General features: G+C 23.3%; 4 protein-coding genes across 7 annotated transcripts in view; 2 read left to right on the top strand and 2 right to left on the bottom strand.

Moving 5' to 3' along the window:
- The first annotated feature begins 531 nt into the window (after positions 1-531).
- Positions 532-6,455, top strand: LOC126906044 (uncharacterized). The gene is made up of 6 exons (XM_050686274.1): positions 532-647; positions 696-798; positions 879-1,004; positions 2,729-2,801; positions 5,901-6,026; positions 6,231-6,455. Exons 1-5 carry the CDS (start codon positions 577-579, stop codon positions 5,975-5,977), a joined length of 450 nt encoding a protein of 149 aa, XP_050542231.1. The 5' UTR covers positions 532-576; the 3' UTR covers positions 5,978-6,026; positions 6,231-6,455.
- On the bottom strand, positions 2,859-5,167 carry LOC126906042 (putative uncharacterized protein DDB_G0282133). Its single transcript, XM_050686271.1, has 8 exons — positions 5,091-5,167; positions 4,862-4,998; positions 4,640-4,791; positions 4,249-4,587; positions 3,975-4,186; positions 3,582-3,905; positions 3,264-3,513; positions 2,859-3,181 (listed from the first exon to the last, which is right to left on the bottom strand). The coding sequence occupies exons 1-8, from the start codon at positions 5,150-5,152 to the stop codon at positions 2,921-2,923; spliced, it is 1,737 nt and encodes a 578-aa protein (XP_050542228.1). The 5' UTR covers positions 5,153-5,167; the 3' UTR covers positions 2,859-2,920.
- Positions 6,456-6,872: 417 nt separating the features above from the next.
- On the bottom strand, positions 6,873-9,145 carry LOC126906045 (cytochrome b-c1 complex subunit 8). Of its 4 annotated transcripts, XM_050686276.1 has the most exons (3): positions 8,280-8,397; positions 8,033-8,073; positions 6,873-7,294 (listed from the first exon to the last, which is right to left on the bottom strand). In XM_050686276.1, exon 3 carries the CDS (start codon positions 7,289-7,291, stop codon positions 7,037-7,039), a length of 255 nt encoding a protein of 84 aa, XP_050542233.1. In that variant the 5' UTR covers positions 7,292-7,294; positions 8,033-8,073; positions 8,280-8,397; the 3' UTR covers positions 6,873-7,036. The 4 variants fall into 4 exon arrangements, with proteins under 4 accessions (XP_050542233.1, XP_050542235.1, XP_050542234.1 ...); XM_050686278.1 differs by lacking the exons at positions 8,033-8,073; positions 8,280-8,397 and adding an exon at positions 9,124-9,145; XM_050686277.1 differs by lacking the exons at positions 8,033-8,073; positions 8,280-8,397 and adding an exon at positions 8,964-9,039.
- Positions 8,557-18,147, top strand: part of LOC126906043 (calcium uniporter protein, mitochondrial) — a 37,399-nt gene continuing 27,808 nt past the window's right edge. Inside the window, exons 1-2 of the mRNA XM_050686273.1 lie at positions 8,557-8,732; positions 12,721-12,835. Coding sequence (XP_050542230.1) covers positions 8,634-8,732; positions 12,721-12,835 — 214 coding nt within the window. The 5' untranslated portion in view covers positions 8,557-8,633. The remainder of the gene's footprint in view (positions 8,733-12,720; positions 12,836-18,147) is intronic.

Raw genomic sequence — 18,147 nt, 5'->3', positions numbered from 1 at the left:
TTTCGATCCCAATACATGCCTAATATTTTTTAAACTTCTGACAAATTCTTCAGGATGTCTTCTCAGTGACAATCAGGCCTCTTATCACCTGCTATTAGACTTACGTTATTGCTTGACCATTGACGTAGCTCATATCCATATTTGGCCAAAATTGCAGTTAACGTACTACGTAACCGCAATGTTTCTTGAATAGTATCACTGACGCCTGAAAAGTCATCCATGTAAAAAAAGAATTATAATTAACAACAGTGATATACTACCTTCAGTTTTATTGTAGTAATGTTCTAACCAATGTAAGAAAAAAGAAAACAACTATATGTCTTTAAAATAATGTATTTTAAAACGAAACTTGAACGATGTTTTACTAATTCATACAAAAACAACAGTTCACTTAAACTATATAATTTTACAACTGGTACATACTTAATTTTTTGAATAAAAAACGATCGAACAACACAGGCCGCTGATAAGGCGTCCTAACAGCTGATGATGCACAATCACAACGCGCTTGGCGCGAACAAAAGTTCATAATTCAACCATAGTACCCAAACAAAATTTTTAATCAACATATATTCAATGTACTGTTGCGTTAAAGTTATAAAATTTTCATTAATTCTACGTGAATTAATCAGATATGAACTGTATACNTAATGTTTCATTATGGTACTCTTGTGTTTTAGAGATGAACTGTATTAATTTATTGATACATTAGAAAATAATGTCTGGTCTAGTGAAGAATTAGAAAAAGTATTGTTAGAATGTCGTTTTAGTGTAGAAGAAGCAAAAACATTATACCTGGTTACATAATTTTTTATTTAAATTTTAATATTATAATATTAAGCTTTTTTTATAGTATTTATTCATTTTTTTTCTTATAGGATTCTGTAAGTGCATTAGATTCTGTTCTTCAATTTGGTCAATCGTCATTACAAATTTCATTTATTATGGAAGCTAATACTGTTCTTCATATCATGTCAGAAAGAGTTTATGAAACAGAAAAATTGGTATAAATTATAATTCAACTATATTGTTCTAGATATTTTAATATTCGTTGACAATTTTTCTTTCAATATATTTTATGAAGTAACTCGATTAATTGCTGATAAGTTATTTAGCTTAAAATTAATGGACATTGTACATATTTTATTATACTAAGTATGACTGATTGTATCTATTGATGATTGCATTCATTTTTTTCTTTTTAATAGGTTATACATTAAATTATGCCAGAAAACTAGAGTACAATGTGTAAAAAATATATAGGTGTTACAAAATTTTTCTAACAATTATTTTACCATTTATAATACCAATTATACAATTAATTTGCCTTTAATTTTGAACATGATTTATTAATATTTTTTCTTTTTCTTTTTAAAATTAAAAGTATATTTATAATAAACATTTGTTTTTATAATTTTTCTTATGCGATTAACTATTTGTTTTCTAAAATTGTTTAAAAATATAGATTTAAAATAGAAATTCATCACTTATTTGGTTTTTATAATACCGAAGGCAAAAATAATTAATGTTTTCCACACTGGTTATTTAACAATATATGATAGTAAATTTGTGTAGAATATAATAGTAAGTACCTATTAATAGTCATCAATAATTTCTGTGTACAACAGTAGAAAAACAATAGAAATTCGGTTCAAAAACACTAAACTTTAACATGGTGAAAGAAGCAATTGGTTGATCACATAAAAAAATTATAAGAACATAATTGTTTGTAATTATACTTTTAATTTTTATAATTTTAATATTAGTAATTCGTGTTTTTTTATTTTATCATATTATCAAGTTAAAAATAGGGGTTCTCATGTAAGAAAATTAATTTTAAGGGTTTTTAACCCTGAAAGGATAACAAAAAAAGATTATTTAACTACGTATTATAGTTTTTTGAAACACAATATTTTTTTTTACAAAAATTAAAAATTTGAAATAGTTTCAGTGAAAATGAGTGTCTCATTCTTAATGAATTTCTCTCTATAAATGTGTGTGTTTGTTTAATTTATCAAGTATATTACCCTCTATGTTTTTGTTAAATAATGATTTTTTCATAAAAATTTAATTAATTTTTATAAACTATTGTAAATATAAAGTTTATTAAAAAAAAAAATTATTTCTAAGAGTTGGTTTTGAGATAAATTTAGAAAGTTAAATGAAAACCCATTATTTTTTTATCTAGTATTAAATGGAGAATTGTCTAATATAAAATTGATAATTGCTTTACGAGTTATAATTGATAGATATAGGCGAGCGAAGTGCATAACATAGAATAATTATTATCAGTTCATTATGATAAAAATAGTGTTACTAAACACTAACTTACCCTCACCTTTTTAAATCTTTAAATGCTAATATCTCAAAAAGTAATAATACAAAACTGGTTATCTGGCAGTCAAAATTTTACTTATGTTATTTTCTACCTAATATTAAAAAAAATAATAAGTTCTCATTAAACTTTTGAAATTTACACCTGAAATCTACCCTTAGTAATAATTTTTTTTCAATAAACTTTACATACACAATGGTTTATAAAAATTAATTAAATTTTAATCTATACATTTTTATAAAAAAATCATTTATAATTTTATGAAAAATTAGGATACATTATTAATATATATTAGGTGATTTAAATTTCAACAAATTGTAAAAAATATTTATACATTTTTTTGTTATATCTATATTATATGTTAATTGAATTTATTTTAAATTTTAATTTCAGTCTACAATAGAAGACATTAAGAAGATAGAAAATAAATCATCATATCTACTAACAACAACTTTAGAGAAATTCGGTAAATAAATCTAATTGTTTACTTTTTATGAAACAAATGAAAAACAACAATTGTTAGTCAAGTATAAAAATAATTTTTTATTAAAAATAACAACAGTTTCATAATTTATATTACATATACTATTCATTAGAATCATCTGATGTTGATACAGATGATATACTGCTTACACTTGATGAATCATTATCATCATCATCATCATCATTAAATTTCTTTACATTCTGTGAATTCTTATTAACAATAATTTTTGATTTAGGTGTATAAATATCATTTTCCTCATCTTCACAAGTATTGAATTTTGGTAACAATAAATCTTTAGATGTTGATGTACTGTTAGATTTCATTAGACTAGTTTGAATGTGGAGTAATTTTTTTTCATTATTCTATAAATAACATTATTGTTAAGAATTAATTTTTTCAAGTAATCTTGAAATAATCTTTTTCACATTTTTAGATTTTACTTACTTTGACTAAAGTGTTATTATTTTGGTTGACAAATGATTTTGATTCTCTATTTTTTGACAAAGGATTATCAACATATTGTTTATCAATATTTTTTTCATTATAAGTTTTATCATTATCTGTTATGAAAAATTCATCTGAACTATCAGAAGATTTTAGTGAAAATTCTGATTTTGAAGAATTTTGTTTGTTTAGGCTTTTAGTTTCATTATTATTATTGAAACGATAATTTGCTGACTCAGGTTTAGTTATTCTGTAACTTAAAAACTCGTAATATTAAATAAGAATATTTAGTCAATGTATGTGTAAATATATGTGTACCGTTGCGTTAAAGTGATAGAATTTTCATTAATTCCCCGTGAAAAGCTTTGTTTTGCACTGTTGATTTTTAATTTATTGTTAACCTCCTGAACATTTAGGTTCGGATTTCTTTCAGTTTTGTATTTAATATCATTATGCAAGTGTTCAATATTTTCTTTATTGAACAAAATTGGATTCTTATTTTGAGTTCGAGTAGTCGAATCATTCATATGATTTCTATTATTTCCATTACAATTCTCATTTAATGATTTTGCATTTATTTTATATAATGATTTATTATCTTCTTTATCTGTTAGATCATTGTTTGTCATTGTTTTTACCGCGCTATTATCAAAAAATTAACTTAAATTTTTTTGTAAATGTGTTGTAACTTAAAATTCTAGTTTTACATACCAAGGAGAATGAGAGATAGAATGTCTAACTGTTTGATTTTTTAAGAAAAGTCGAGCTGTGTTATTTTGAAAATTGTTATTTTTCAGATTTATATTATCATTCATACTTTTCATTTTTATTAATTCTTTTTGTAATTCTTTGTTTTTATTTTTTTCTAAAATAATATGGTGTTGATAACTCTTGCATTGAAGTTCTAAATCTTTCATCAAACTCTAAAAAAATTTTTATTCAAGTTACATTATAATTTTATTAATCCAAAAAAAATTTTAAATACTTCAATTTTCTTTTCCTGATGTGAAATTGTATTTTGTGCATCTTTCAATTGATCTTGTAGTTTTTCTCTTTCGTTTAGATTTTTATTTTTAGATAAATTTAACAAATGATTATGTTTTTTAGTCATCATAGAAAGCTCTGTACTCTGTGAACGGTACCTATTTTCTAATTCCTTATAAGTACTTTGCATTTGCTTTATTCTTCCTTTGTATACTTGTATGTCATCATTTAATGATTTCATAACTTGAGGTAATTTAGCTTCTGTACCCTCGTAAAATAATAAAGCATTTTCTTGACGTTTTTCCATAGTTTTTAATATTCGATTTTCAGTTAATAATTTCTAAAATTAAACACATTATTTTTATTAAGTCATGCTTTTTAAATTTTCTTACTTGATATTTGTTTTGTATTTCAACATTTTCATTTTCCAGTTGTTGTATTTTGATTATTAGATTATCACGCGTTACATTTTTTAAACGAGATACAGTGGTTTGATCGCCTGTATTTTTGCTTGATATTGTTTTACGACATATGTTCGTGTTAGCTAATATAGTGTCATTATAAATTAGGCTTAATTAATATTTATATATTGTAAGATGTTTTTTAAAACATACGTTGTCGTTTGGTAGCTGTTAATTTATTATTAGATAAAGGCTTTATTATTTTCTTTTTATTCTGTGGTTTAGGAGCACGAGTAAAGTTTTTACTGTTTTGACTAGGCAGCTCCATTGGATATTGACAAACTGTGTCACTTAACCATAAAACAAGTTAATATAATATTGTAAAAATGAAATATTATGTTTAGTGTCTTTTACAATTAAATTTTAATATTTAAATGTTTACTTAGAATTGTTATTTTTACGGCACAAATATTTGAATAGTTCATGAGCTTTATTGTAGTCCATCTATCTAGATACTGTACGAATTCAATATACTTAAAAGTAAAAAGAAAATACTTATAATAAAAAATATAATTTAAGTTCGTAAATTAAAACATTTATTATTGTAGACTCATAGGTCATAGATACCATTGTTTTTTTAACCCATAGCAACGAGATACAACAAATATAATGCTGGCTGTTAAAGACAAATCTTAAAAATATGTTACATGTATAATACAAATTAAGATAAAATATTGTTAGGGAAATAGATAATTTAGGTATTTTTACCTAAATTTCAAGTTTTTTAATGTTTTTATATTTATGTGTTGTATGATTACAATGTGTCCTATATTACTATGAGAAGTAGAATAAAACACCCCAAGTGTTTGTTTTATACAGATATTTGAACATTTCTATTTAAATATTGTTTTTATAGAAAAATATAGTTGATTTTTAAGTTTTTTTAGAGGAAATAGAAAAATTTTGCTTAAATGTGGTAAACAACTAAATATCTCATTCTAAACAAAAATATTTTAATAATATGTTTGAATTGTTATGTTGCATTGGCTTACTGTCAAACAAACTCTTTAATCATTGATGACGTTGTGGAGCATAAAAAAGTTTTGAATTTAAAACAACCCATAGAAAATTTTACTTTTAAATATGTGTAGAAGATGCAAAAACATTATACCTGGTTACATAATTTTTCATTTAAATTTTAATATTATAATATTAAGCTTTTTTTTATTATTTATTCATTTTTTTCTTATAGGATTCTGTAAGTGCATTAGATTCTGCTCCTCAAGTTGGTCAATCGTCATTACAAATTTCGTTTATTATGGAAGCTAATACTGTTCTTAATATCATGTCAGAAAGAATTTATGAAACAGAAAAATTGGTATAAATTATAATTCAACTATATTGTTCTAGATATTTTAATATTCGTTGACAATTTTTCTTTCAATATATTTTATGAAGTAACTCGATTAATTGCTGATAAGTTATTTAGCTTAAAATTAATGGACATTGTACATATTTTATTATACTAAGTATGACTGATTGTATCTATTGATGATTGCATTCATTTTTTTCTTTTTAATAGGTTATACATTAAATTATGCCAGAAAACTAGAGTACAATGTGTAAAAAATATATAGGTGTTACAAAATTTTTCTAACAATTATTTTACCATTTATAATACCAATTATACAATTAATTTGCCTTTAATTTTGAACATGATTTATTAATATTTTTTCTTTTTCTTTTTAAAATTAAAAGTATATTTATAATAAACATTTGTTTTTATAATTTTTCTTATGCGATTAACTATTTGTTTTCTAAAATTGTTTAAAAATATAGATTTAAAATAGAAATTCATCACTTATTTGGTTTTTATAAAGCCTTTTTGTGTCAATAATGATTAATGATGGTTTTATTGAATACAAATTTGAACTATTTGTAAAATTAAAATATTGAAGATAATATATTTTCAGTATTGTTTCATATGAAACTATTTTACTTTATTAGTAAGTGATTACATCACTTATTCAATGGTTCCAAGTTATAAATATTTATATTTTTGTTTTGTGTAATTGACTATTAAGAGACTTGGAATGAAGATTTTGTATTATATTTTATGGTAATCTGAAATGTACAAAATATATATTTTATAAAACTTAAGTATAAAATAATAATAAGATTTTTGATTGTACACAATTAGATTTATTTTANAATAATAATAAGATTTTTGATTGTACACAATTAGATTTATTTTATAATTTTTTGGTGAGAACACTCATTTATATATTATTTTATTTACTATGTATAATAATGAAGTTTGACAAACATGTTAACTATTATCTATGCTCATTTGTATGGTAATATTTTTTATAGTAAGCCATAACAAAATTATTTTTCATTTTCATAATCAGCAGGGTTTTTTCTTAAACTATGATGATGAGTATTCTCAGCCCAGTCATATATAAGGTAACCAATGATTGTGGGAGGAATTAAAAAGGGCAAATTTGAAGCTGTCCTCCTAATGGCATTTGGGAGACCATGACTGAGTAGCCCTTTAAATGCTTTTTGTTCAAAAGGTGATATTTTGGTTGTTATGACTCCTCTGATATTAGATTTCAAATGGCCAAAGTCCATATTACCCATGATCTGAAATTAAAGATATAATATTATAAATATTAATATTAAAGTAAAAAAAAAAAAAATTGACTTTTCTTATTGGACATAGTTAAATCTATTAAACTATATTGTTATGCACAAATAAATAAAGCAGTAACTCAGAAATTTGATTTTGAAATCATGAAGTATGAGGAAAGTTTAACACAAATCAGAATAACATTTTTTGAACTAAGCTAATAAACACAAGGAACTAAATAAGACAGTATATTTCATTTTTTATTTCCTGAAAAGTAGGAATGTGTTACTGTTTTTGTTGGATATAGCAATATCTAGAACTTATATATATATATATAACATTATTCAAACTTTTCAAAACTAGTTCAATCTTTTTCTTCTTCTTCCTCACCTTAATCCCAACAACTTGAGGTCGGTCATTTCAAAACTAGTTGGATATTATCACTTATATGATAAAAATACATTATTCAATTAAATTATTTACAAAAGAAATTTCGATATAATGCCATTGATTTTAACTCCAAGGTAAGTATTATGTTAAAATCATAAATAGATAAGAGTGTGTTATTAATTAATAATGTTATTAATTAGTCCAAAAGTAAAAATAATGTTATATAGCTCTCTTTAGGCTATTATAATATTGTTTCAATTTAACATTGTAATTAATGTTTTCTGACCATTTATTTGCGCTAAAAAGCGATTCCTCAATAGGTGGTTAATTCTTTTATTTAAAAAATATGAGTACTTTCTTACTTTAATTTAAATTCGAGTCTTCGAGTAATTAAGTAGCCTAACTGTTAAAAAAAAACTTGAATTTAAAATTATATATGATACAAATAAGACCTTTATAGCCATTAATACAACTTTAAGTCTCTAATACTAAATAAAAGAACCTTTTGTCATATCGAATGAAGGTCGAAATTTTTATTTAAAAACATTTGTAGTAAGAACAAGCATGAAACAATTTTTTCTATATGAGAGTAAATAAAATAAAATTTACCTATTGAGTTGTTTTCGAAGTATTTAAACTGTAGGTAATGAAAATTAAATGATAGAAATAAGAATGAGTTTCTTTTAAATTGTAGAGCAAAATTAACCTCTGATGTATCAGTTGATCGTTCACGCTCCTATCTAATATAAGGTAAACAGCTGCTATATATTTGCTTTGCCAACTTCAAATTAATATTTAAATTTATCTTGTTTGTTGTATGTTGGCACAGCTGATTTCGTTATCAAAATTTTCTTATCGTCTAAACGCAATGTACTAGAGGTGCCTAATAACATTGGACCAAAATACGGCTTTGTAAACGGTAATGCTTGACTTTAATCAGTAGGGTTGTACTCTTAGAGCGTAATGGCTGCGAGTGCAGTACATTTAGCAGTTCGTGCTCGCACAATATTCGGTGTCGCATATCGGGAACCTGTAGTTTCTAAAATCTGTAGAACTTTTGAAGTAAGTGAACTAAGGATAATTTTACTATACCATTTATACGAATAAAAATCACGAGCGATTGATATTATTTAATAAAAAAATAGCTTTCAGTAAGATAATTTGAAAAATTACGTAGTATCCTATTTTATCTGAGTTTATTTTATTTATTAAATATTAATACCACAATTGAAAACTATCAATCGAAAATTTGAGAACCTCAAAAATATTTGTTAAGAAATTATTATGTCTTACCTTTTAACAATTTTTTTATTATTAACCATCCAATAGTTGAATAATTTATGTTAAATCTGCATAATGTTTTGATATAACTATCATTTTATTTTATTTCTATTAGTGATATAAATAAAATTTTAATATGTAAAACATAAGAATCCAAAGAAAGAATACTGACTTCGGAAAGAACTTCATAAAAATACTCGATCTGTTCACAATCTCTAAGTCCAAATCCAAGTGGTTTATGTTGTTGACCTTCGAACAATATAGTTGAACTCACTATGAGCAATAGATGTGTATCTTTATGTGTATGATCTGTCTAATACTGAGTGGCTTGCATTAATTTATTTATCATTCAAAGTTATCTTTAGTTTTTCTTTTATTTTTTTATTGTTAAAGCGCAAATAAAAGAGATATTGTCATTTTTTAATAATGCATACTTATAAAATTCATAAAAGCGCAAGAGTACATTTATAACTACACATTATGAAGAGCTAATACTAAATTTTTTCAATGTACTTATGTCTGTTAGTTTTATAGAAGTTACTTTCAGATTAAATTATGTAACTTATGAAATTTGCCTAACTTAGAGAAAATATTTAAGTATTTAGATCCTCATTTTATTTAAAAATAAAAAATTTAAAAACAAGACTATTAAAAAATCACTTATTAAATTATTTTTCAAAGGATTTGTCTACATTTATAACAAAGTATATACACAAAAAAAAAGTAATAAAGTAATACATATAATAGAAAAACTGATTCGAGAAGCATCAATTGATACATCTCTAAGAGCTTCAATTAAATATTTTTATGATTTCTTTTTTTCTATTAACATGATTTTACTGCTAATTTTCTGGGGAAAAATTTATTTTAAAAAGAGTTTTCTTATCCAAGTTTTTTTGTTTTTAATTATTATTTGATATAGTAAAAAAAATGTATGTTATTGTATCATATCATATATTTTATCTCGTGATTGTTATTTAGCATTATAATTTATGAAATTATTGACACTAAGTTATTGTTTGATAAGGTTATTTACTATAGCTAACTAAAGGTAAAATGGTGAACTAATGTGTATAAAGCATCTGATTGTTGGGACTGCTAAAGATAAGAACTACTGTATAACTTATAATTAGGAAACATTTTTTGTATTTGAAACACTTTTCAAGAATCTCTCTATGCTTGTTAACTAAAGCGATGTCTCTATTTCTCTCGCTACTCTTATGTAAGATTTACTGTCCAACTCGCGAATTTTGTTTAGTGGTTCTGAAGAGTATTTTATAATAAATCTATACAGGTGTAAATGTTAATCGTACTATTTTTCTTAACCTGAAAAATAAGTTTTTTTGACAAAGATATGCGAAACACGCAGCTCCAATGGCGCGCACTCTGATAATGGGCAGGAGAATGGCTATAAACCCGCATTCGAATACAATCGGATCAATGTTAAGACCATGTGTGTGGGGCGTTGGTTTTGTTACATAGTCATAAGTGTGTAAATACACACGGTTAATAGTCAATGAGCAACTATTTACTATGCGACAAAATTACAGGGGTTAATCACCATCAAAACAATACTAGCCTCAAAATTAACTTATTTTTATATATTTTATTTTATTAATTTATGAATATCACAGTTTAATTAACGGTCTGTTTATCTTTTAAACAATAATAAATTGTAAGTTTTAGGTTACTTAATAAATGTATCAATGTTTAAACCATAAATGTTACATTTCAAATTTGGAGTGGATTTTTTTACATATTATGTATAAATTGAGTTAATAAATATATTGAACTATGAAAACGCACCTCGAAAAAATATCCTTTGAAATAAAAACTTCAATATTTCGATCTTCTATAAAAATTATATTGTACTATCTTGTTTATAACATTTTTAAGTTCAAACTTGTAACTTTTAAGTAGTTTTATATTGAGATTAGGAACAATTATACCAAAATGATGTAGTGTTTTGAGCGGTACACAGCGTTACCTAGTTTCGATTTGTAAAACTGGTTATCTATCAGTCAAAATTTTATTTATGTTATTTTCTACCTAATATTAAAAAAATAATAGGTTCTCATTAAACTTTTGAAATTTACACCTGAAATCTACCCTTAGGAATAATTTTTTTTCAATAAACTTTACATATACAATGGTTTATAAAAATTAATTAAATTTTAATCTATACATTTTTCTAAAAAAAATCATTTATAATTTTATGAAAAATTAGGATACTACTAGAAATATATTTATATTAACATTTAGAAATATATTAAATGCGTTATGTGGACGACTGATGTGTATATAGATGATATGGGAAATCGTGGAAGTTTAGGATAAATGTGTCCGACTCCAAATAGTTTCATGACTATATCATAAACCAAAGCGTATATATCGTATTATTATATAGAAACAATAAATAAATTGATTGTCCATAAGAGTTTTTTATTACAATCCGTAGTAGAACTTTTTGTGATTTATTATCACTTAGAATATTCAAAGAATCAATATTCATAATTAAATTAGTTATTTCTCTTAAGTTTTTATATACGACACATTAGGTCTACTTTAATCAAAAATAGTAACTAATTCAAGTTTCGGTCATCATAACTAAGAAGATGGATAAAGTTCTTCTATGTTTATATTTATATATTTTATATTTTTATTTAATGATGTGATGAAACATTATTGTATATACTTCATTTCAAAATATTTGATTAATTATAGCTTTTTACGTATTATTGTAAAATTTTATAATTATTAAGATTTTTAAAACCAATTTATGTCGTATGCTCCATAGCACGACAAAATATAAAAACAAAGATACATTAAAAAAAAAAACAGTAAATTATTACAGAGTATTTTATTACGCACTTATAGAAAAAAATAATAAAATGACATCCTGACGCACATAGTCTCTCATGGCCCGCTACTGAGAGATTCCCCAACAATTCAGATTATTGATACCTAAGCACCAATGACCCACTTAACTAATCATAAACAAGTTAATATTTAAAATTCATAAAAAAAACAAACAAACCACATGTATTTATCTATTCTGCATTAAACAATGTATATTTGATTATGTAAAAAAGCAACATGCTTTTTACATACTTTCATTTTTTTTTGTATCTTGTTAAAATTATTTATACTTAGTAAACAACATGGTTTGCTGTTAATAACATAAATAACCTGTATTTATTGGTGTTTATTACTAAGCGTTTATTATTAATTAAAATATATTAAATCAACTTATTATGATTATTAGTAGAGTTTTTATTTATACAATATTCATTTATGAATTTTTTCAAACTACATTATTTGTTATATAATAGTGTATATAATAATAACATTGTATAAAATGTTTTCTCTGCTCATTATTTTATAGCAATATAATTTTTGGTCCAATGCCAAATAGTACTTGAGAGACATTGAATTTTGGAAAATATACTGTGATAAATATAAATGAATATTTTGTTGTTTTTTTTTGCAAATTCCATGTTATTTGTGTAAACATGAAATATTTTGACATCGTAAATTATAACAATTTGTTATAATGTAAGAAAATATTATAATATATAGAAAATTTAAAATGTAAGCTGTTTTTTAGAAAATATTTATAACTGAAGGAAATATTTGTGATTTCTATTATAAAATTATTATTATAAATTGTTTAGCCCTATGTTTATACATAGTTGATCTGTATTTATACATTTTTGTATTCCTTTAAAAAATTATTAAAAACATTTTCTTATGAGCTTACTGTTTTCAGATAAAGGAGAGATTTCGACGAAATCACTGTAAACGATGGTCAAGTACTGTATCGTCCACCTTGTCATGTGATCACGATAAGCAAACTCCAGTTAAATCAACCTACAATGACTCAGGTATTTATTAATTTTTAATTTTTTTTTGTTTTTATTACCCATTAAAGGTTTTTACAGTCTCTTCTATGAGGAAGTTTCTTAAACATGTATACTCCAGGTTCGGTGGTTAGTCAGCGACGCCGTTCCTCTGAATTTTTAATATACAAAATAAATATGTACTATGTGAGTATTCTCACTGGGAGATATGGCAATAAAACTTATCTTATGATGAAAATAAATGTATTTAATATTTGTAGATTGTATTAATTTGTATTAAATTAATTGAATATTTTGTTGTTGATTCCAAACAATCATAATTTGTAATTTTAATTTTTGTTCTGAATAAATAAACACAAAAATGTTATAAGAATTGATAATCATATTAATAAAATAAGATATTCGATTTTTGTCGATAACATGATTTTATCGACAAAATTTTAAAGTGTATTGTTTCAAAAATAATTGATTATTTTTAAATTATTTTTTGTTATGATAAGAGTCACAAATATTTTTATATTAGTTAATTGTAAACATAACGAACTTAATCTTATCTGAGTAAAACGATCTAAAATATTATACATTTTTAAGTAATATATGAGTTTTATTACTGAAGATATTGTAAGGTAGTACAACTGATTATTAATAATAACTGAATTAAAAAAACATATAAGAGTCATTTAAATAAAATATATAATTATTTATTTAATATATATTAAATAAAGTATAAAAACTCAGCTCATCGAGGACGTGGCATAGTTGGGTCCAGTATAGATTAATCTGACAGTAATAAAAATCACTATCATAAAAAACCTTTTAATGCAAATCTGTAGATAGTGTTTAATTTAAAAAAAAATGGTGTTGAATAAAAGAATATAAATAGTATTTATCATAAAAAATTGTATTGATCCATACATTTTTCAAAAAGTTATAGCATTATAAAGTTAAAAGTATAAAAAAGAATTTTTTTACATAAAATATTATTTTTTTATTAACTTTGATAACCTTTTTCACCATGAAAACAAAATAAAGTTCGAAATTTTTCACCATAATAAAGTATATTATATTAGCTTTAATTTAATATATATATAAAAGTATCAAATATTTCCCGAATACTTTCAAAAGTTAAGTTGAGAAAGTTAATTTTTTGTGAAAAAGTTGTCATTCTGAATCCATCCCTGTGGGCAGGAAAAGGGTCAGATTTATAAAAAAAAATTGTCTTCGACTACATACAATTTGTGATATTTAGACATATCGTCGAAAGAAATCGGTTCGGTGAGAACTGAAAAAAATGATAACTGACACCAAAAAAAAAATTAATTAATTAATTAATAAATAATACATTGTAGTAAAATTAAAACTTGAGCTTCGCATTGATACTAAAAAAATTAAATATTTTTTTTAACAAAAAATATATAAATATATAAATAAATAAATAAATAAAGGGAAGTTCTTTTTTCAAAGAAATTTAATTTGGACTATGTATTTAAAAAAAAAAAAGGAACGAGAGGATATGGAAACAGTTCTTATTTTAACAGGTGAATGATTAACGGAATAAATTCCGTTTAAAAGGAATTATTCAAACACTATTTATTACTTTACATAAAACAGTAACTAATTCTGTTTTATTTCCGTTCATTATTAATTACGTTTATATAAATAATAAGTTTAATAATTATTTTAACATAAGAAGAGTAAATTTTTTTACTGGCCAATTCAATGAGCATTTTTTTCTAATTTTAAAATTAAATTTTTATTTAAAAATGTTTTAAGTATCCAAATTTATTTAATAATTTTTTTTATAAATACAAATTATTGCCATTAAAAATAAAAAACCCAGTACAGGGGGGTCGCGGCATAGTGGTGACGTGGTATAGATGGATCAAGTATAATGATATCTGACAGTGCTTAAAATCACTATAAAAAAAAAACGCTTCGATGCAAATCTTTAGATAGTGTTTAATTTTAAAAAATTGGCGGATTATTCCAAAAGCTACATAATCTGCTAGTTCCTTATTAATATCCTGATTAAGATAAAGTATGTCGAATGAAAAAGGGATTATTAAAAAATAATTATTTCTCATAAAAAAATTGTGTTGATTCGTACACTTTTCAATGAGTTATAGCATTATAAAGTTAAAAATGTAACCAACCCAACCCAACATCAACTCCTATTTCCTTAATTATATCCAGATTAGTAATTATTTTAATTATATATTATATAATTTTTATAATTAATTATTTTCAAATTATTATTGATTTTTAATATGTTAAAAGTAATCATTTTGAACCTACTTCTTTTTGTTCTTTAAAGTGAAAGTTTTAATAAAAAAAAAATGAATTTATTACCATAACTTTTAACTCAACTTGCAAGTTTGAAATAAATATTATTAAATAGAAAAAAATTAAATTGGTAGATTATTTCAAAAACAACAATAACACTTATTCCCTTAATTTTACCCCGATTTATAACTATAATATATGAATACATAATAATTACAGTAATTAAATTGAGTATGAAAGTGGTATTCAATAATATAATATTGTAATTTTTACGGAGATATTATAAAAATAAAAAGGAGTTGTATATTCATATACTTTTAATGCGTATACAAATTTAAAGGAATTTATGCAATACTTTTTAATAAAAAAATTTTGTTACTTATGAATAAATACACTAAACAAAAGGAACTTTCATCAGAAAAAAAATATACTTTTCTAAATAAACTTTTCGTGATGTTTTCAAATGTGCAATTAAACTTTTTCTATTACTTCTAAGTTTTAATATTATTACTTATTATTAAAAAATAAGTATTTACATATAAAAAAAAATAATTAAGAACAAAAAAAATTGTATTAAATTAATACTGATTTTGATTTTTAATATGTTAAAGGTAATCATTTTGAACCTATTTTTTATTGTCTTTTAAAGTGAAAGTTTTAATGAAAAATACCTTCTCAGCTTCGCATCGAAGCTAAAAAATGAATTTGTTACCATAACTTATAGTTCAACTTGCAAGTTTGAAATTGACATTATTAAATTGAAAAAAATGAAATTTTTAAGATTAATATGCAATCTGGAAATTTTATAATTACTAATTACAGTACATTTGTCAGAAAAATTCGATTTTTTTACATTTTTATCGTAATAGATAACTGAAATAGAAAGAATAGTAATCATATCCTAATAACTTTTGGTGTTTAAAAAAATTCTGCAATTGAAATATTCAGAACTTAATTAATTTTAATAATTTACTTTAATTAAATGAACCAATCAAACCAAAGTAGTTAAAAAGATTTACTCAATTGAGCATATTATCAAAAATATAATTATAATTGTAAAACTCCATCGTTAACTTCAGGTGAAACTAAAAATCATTTTTTTTTTAAATTTATGATTTATATAGCAACATATTACTAAAAAATTTGGCATATTATAGACTGGTAGTAGCACACAGAAATAGAGTTAAAAAATTAATAAATTATAAAGTAAAATTATTTACTTTTGTAGTTGAATACTTTTATCATATCAAATTTAATTCGACAATAAATAATTTAAGAATATTAAAAATTAATGATTTTAATTGTTTGTATGGACAAATCTAGTTAAGCTACTTTTTATTTGAATAAGGAATATTTTTTTGATTTTTAAGAGTAATAACTTAAACTAATCATTAACTTAAATATCATAAACTTAAATGAATCATTTGACGTATCGTTGAAAAAAGTAGGTCTAGTGAGGGTTGATAAAATAAATTGTAGCCACAAAAAGAACCCNTGAGGGTTGGCAAAATAAATCGTAGCCAGAAAAAGAACCACATAGTAAAATAATATTAACATGAATATCAATTTCTTCTCACGAGGGGAGACTATAGTGATAAGATCCTTTATATTTATTGAAATTATTGAATCTAAATGAGATAAATATCAAATGATTTGAAAATTCTATTCTAACTCAAAAAAAAAAATGCAAGATTTTAGAAGCCACGAACGGATTTGAACGTTGTACCCTAGGCGTTAAAGATCAAGGTGTTACCCATTCGGCAACTATTCGTTGATTATTGTTGCATGATAAAATTGGCTATTAAAGCTAACTCAAATTTAAAAATTTCTTTTTCGACTTTAAAAAAGTAAAAAATGTTAATAAGTATAATATCATATGTCTTATGAACTTTATTCTATGTCAATGAAATTATATAATATTCATGAAAGTCAGTTTATTCCCCTAATAAAATATTTTAAAATAAAATAAAATACAAAACCTAGAATTTTAATAAAAAATAGCATATTTTTAAATACGGTAGCCTTTTGCGCATAGAAGATAGGTCGTCGGGACAAATTTTTTTTTTTCATTTAGTAGTACATAAAATAAGCTTTAATTTGATATATGTTTAAAGGACGCAGTATTTCCGGAACATTTTCAAAAATTAAGTTGAAAAAGTTAGTTTTTGTAAAAAAGTTGCAATTTTAAATCCCTCCCCTGAGCAGAATAAGTGTTAGATTTTCAAAAAAAAATGATATCAAATGAAAGAAAATTACCTAAGGTTTCAATATAAAGAAATATTATTTTGATTAGTTAATATTTGAAAAAGTTATGGCAGTTTTAAGTACAAAAAACATCGTTATAAAAGGTGATTTTTATCGCAAATATTACATTTTTTTTATAATTTCGACAGCCATTTGCACATAGAAGATAAGGTGTCGGGACAAATTTTTTTTTTTCATTTTATAGTACATAAAAAAAGCTTTAATTTGATATATGTTTAAAGGACGCAGTATTTCCGGAACATTTTCAAAAGTTCAGTTGAAAAAGTTCTATTTTTTATACAATGTTTCAAAGTTTGAACCCCCCCTATATAAGGGGAAATTGTCTAATTTTAATAAAAAGTATGTCAAATGGAAGATGTACTTATAATGTATTTAGAAAAAAAAAAATTGTGCTGATACATGCATTTTTCGAAAAGTTATAGCATTTTTAAGTTGAAAATTAAAAATTGAAAATCGAAAATTTTAACACAAAAATAGTGTTTTTTTAACTACGGCAACCGTTTACATGCAGAAGATAAAGTGTCGGGACAAATTTTTTTTTTTCATTTTATAGTACATAAAATAAGCTTTAATTTGATATATGTTTAAAGGACGCAGTATTTCCGGAACATTTTCAAAAATTAAGTTGAAAAAGTTAGTTTTTGTAAAAAAGTTGCAATTTTAAATCCCCCCCCATGAGCAGGTTAAGTGTTAAATTTTCAAAAAAATTATATCAAATGAAAGGAAAATATCTAAGGTTTTAGTTTAAAAAAAAATTATGTTGATTTGTTGATTTTTGAAAAAGTTAT

This window comes from Daktulosphaira vitifoliae, unplaced genomic scaffold (assembly GCF_025091365.1).
Source record: "Daktulosphaira vitifoliae isolate Bord-2020 unplaced genomic scaffold, ASM2509136v1 Scaffold_4, whole genome shotgun sequence".
Taxonomy (NCBI): domain Eukaryota; kingdom Metazoa; phylum Arthropoda; class Insecta; order Hemiptera; family Phylloxeridae; genus Daktulosphaira; species Daktulosphaira vitifoliae.
The sequence above is the reverse complement of the archived record's forward strand: the minus strand, read 5'-3'. Positions and strand labels throughout refer to the sequence as shown.

What these genes read in the sequence shown, in the direction of transcription:
- LOC126906042 (XM_050686271.1), bottom strand. Translation starts at nt 5,152, where the DNA reads ATGGACTACAATAAAGCTCATGAACTATTCAAATATTTGTGCCGTAAA. An exon ending in AACAGCTACCAAACGACAAC is followed by an intron (nt 4,792 to 4,861) that starts GTATGTTTTAAA and finishes ACACTATATTAG; the next exon opens with CTAACACGAACATATGTCGT. An exon ending in TCTATCTCTCATTCTCCTTG is followed by an intron (nt 3,906 to 3,974) that starts GTATGTAAAACT and finishes TTTTGATAATAG; the next exon opens with CGCGGTAAAAACAATGACAA.
- LOC126906044 (XM_050686274.1), top strand. Translation starts at nt 577, where the DNA reads ATGTACTGTTGCGTTAAAGTTATAAAATTTTCATTAATTCTACGTGAA. An exon ending in AAGCAAAAACATTATACCTG is followed by an intron (nt 799 to 878) that starts GTTACATAATTT and finishes TTTTTCTTATAG; the next exon opens with GATTCTGTAAGTGCATTAGA. An exon ending in AACAACTTTAGAGAAATTCG is followed by an intron (nt 2,802 to 5,900) that starts GTAAATAAATCT and finishes TTTTTCTTATAG; the next exon opens with GATTCTGTAAGTGCATTAGA.
- LOC126906045 (XM_050686278.1), bottom strand. Translation starts at nt 7,291, where the DNA reads ATGGGTAATATGGACTTTGGCCATTTGAAATCTAATATCAGAGGAGTC.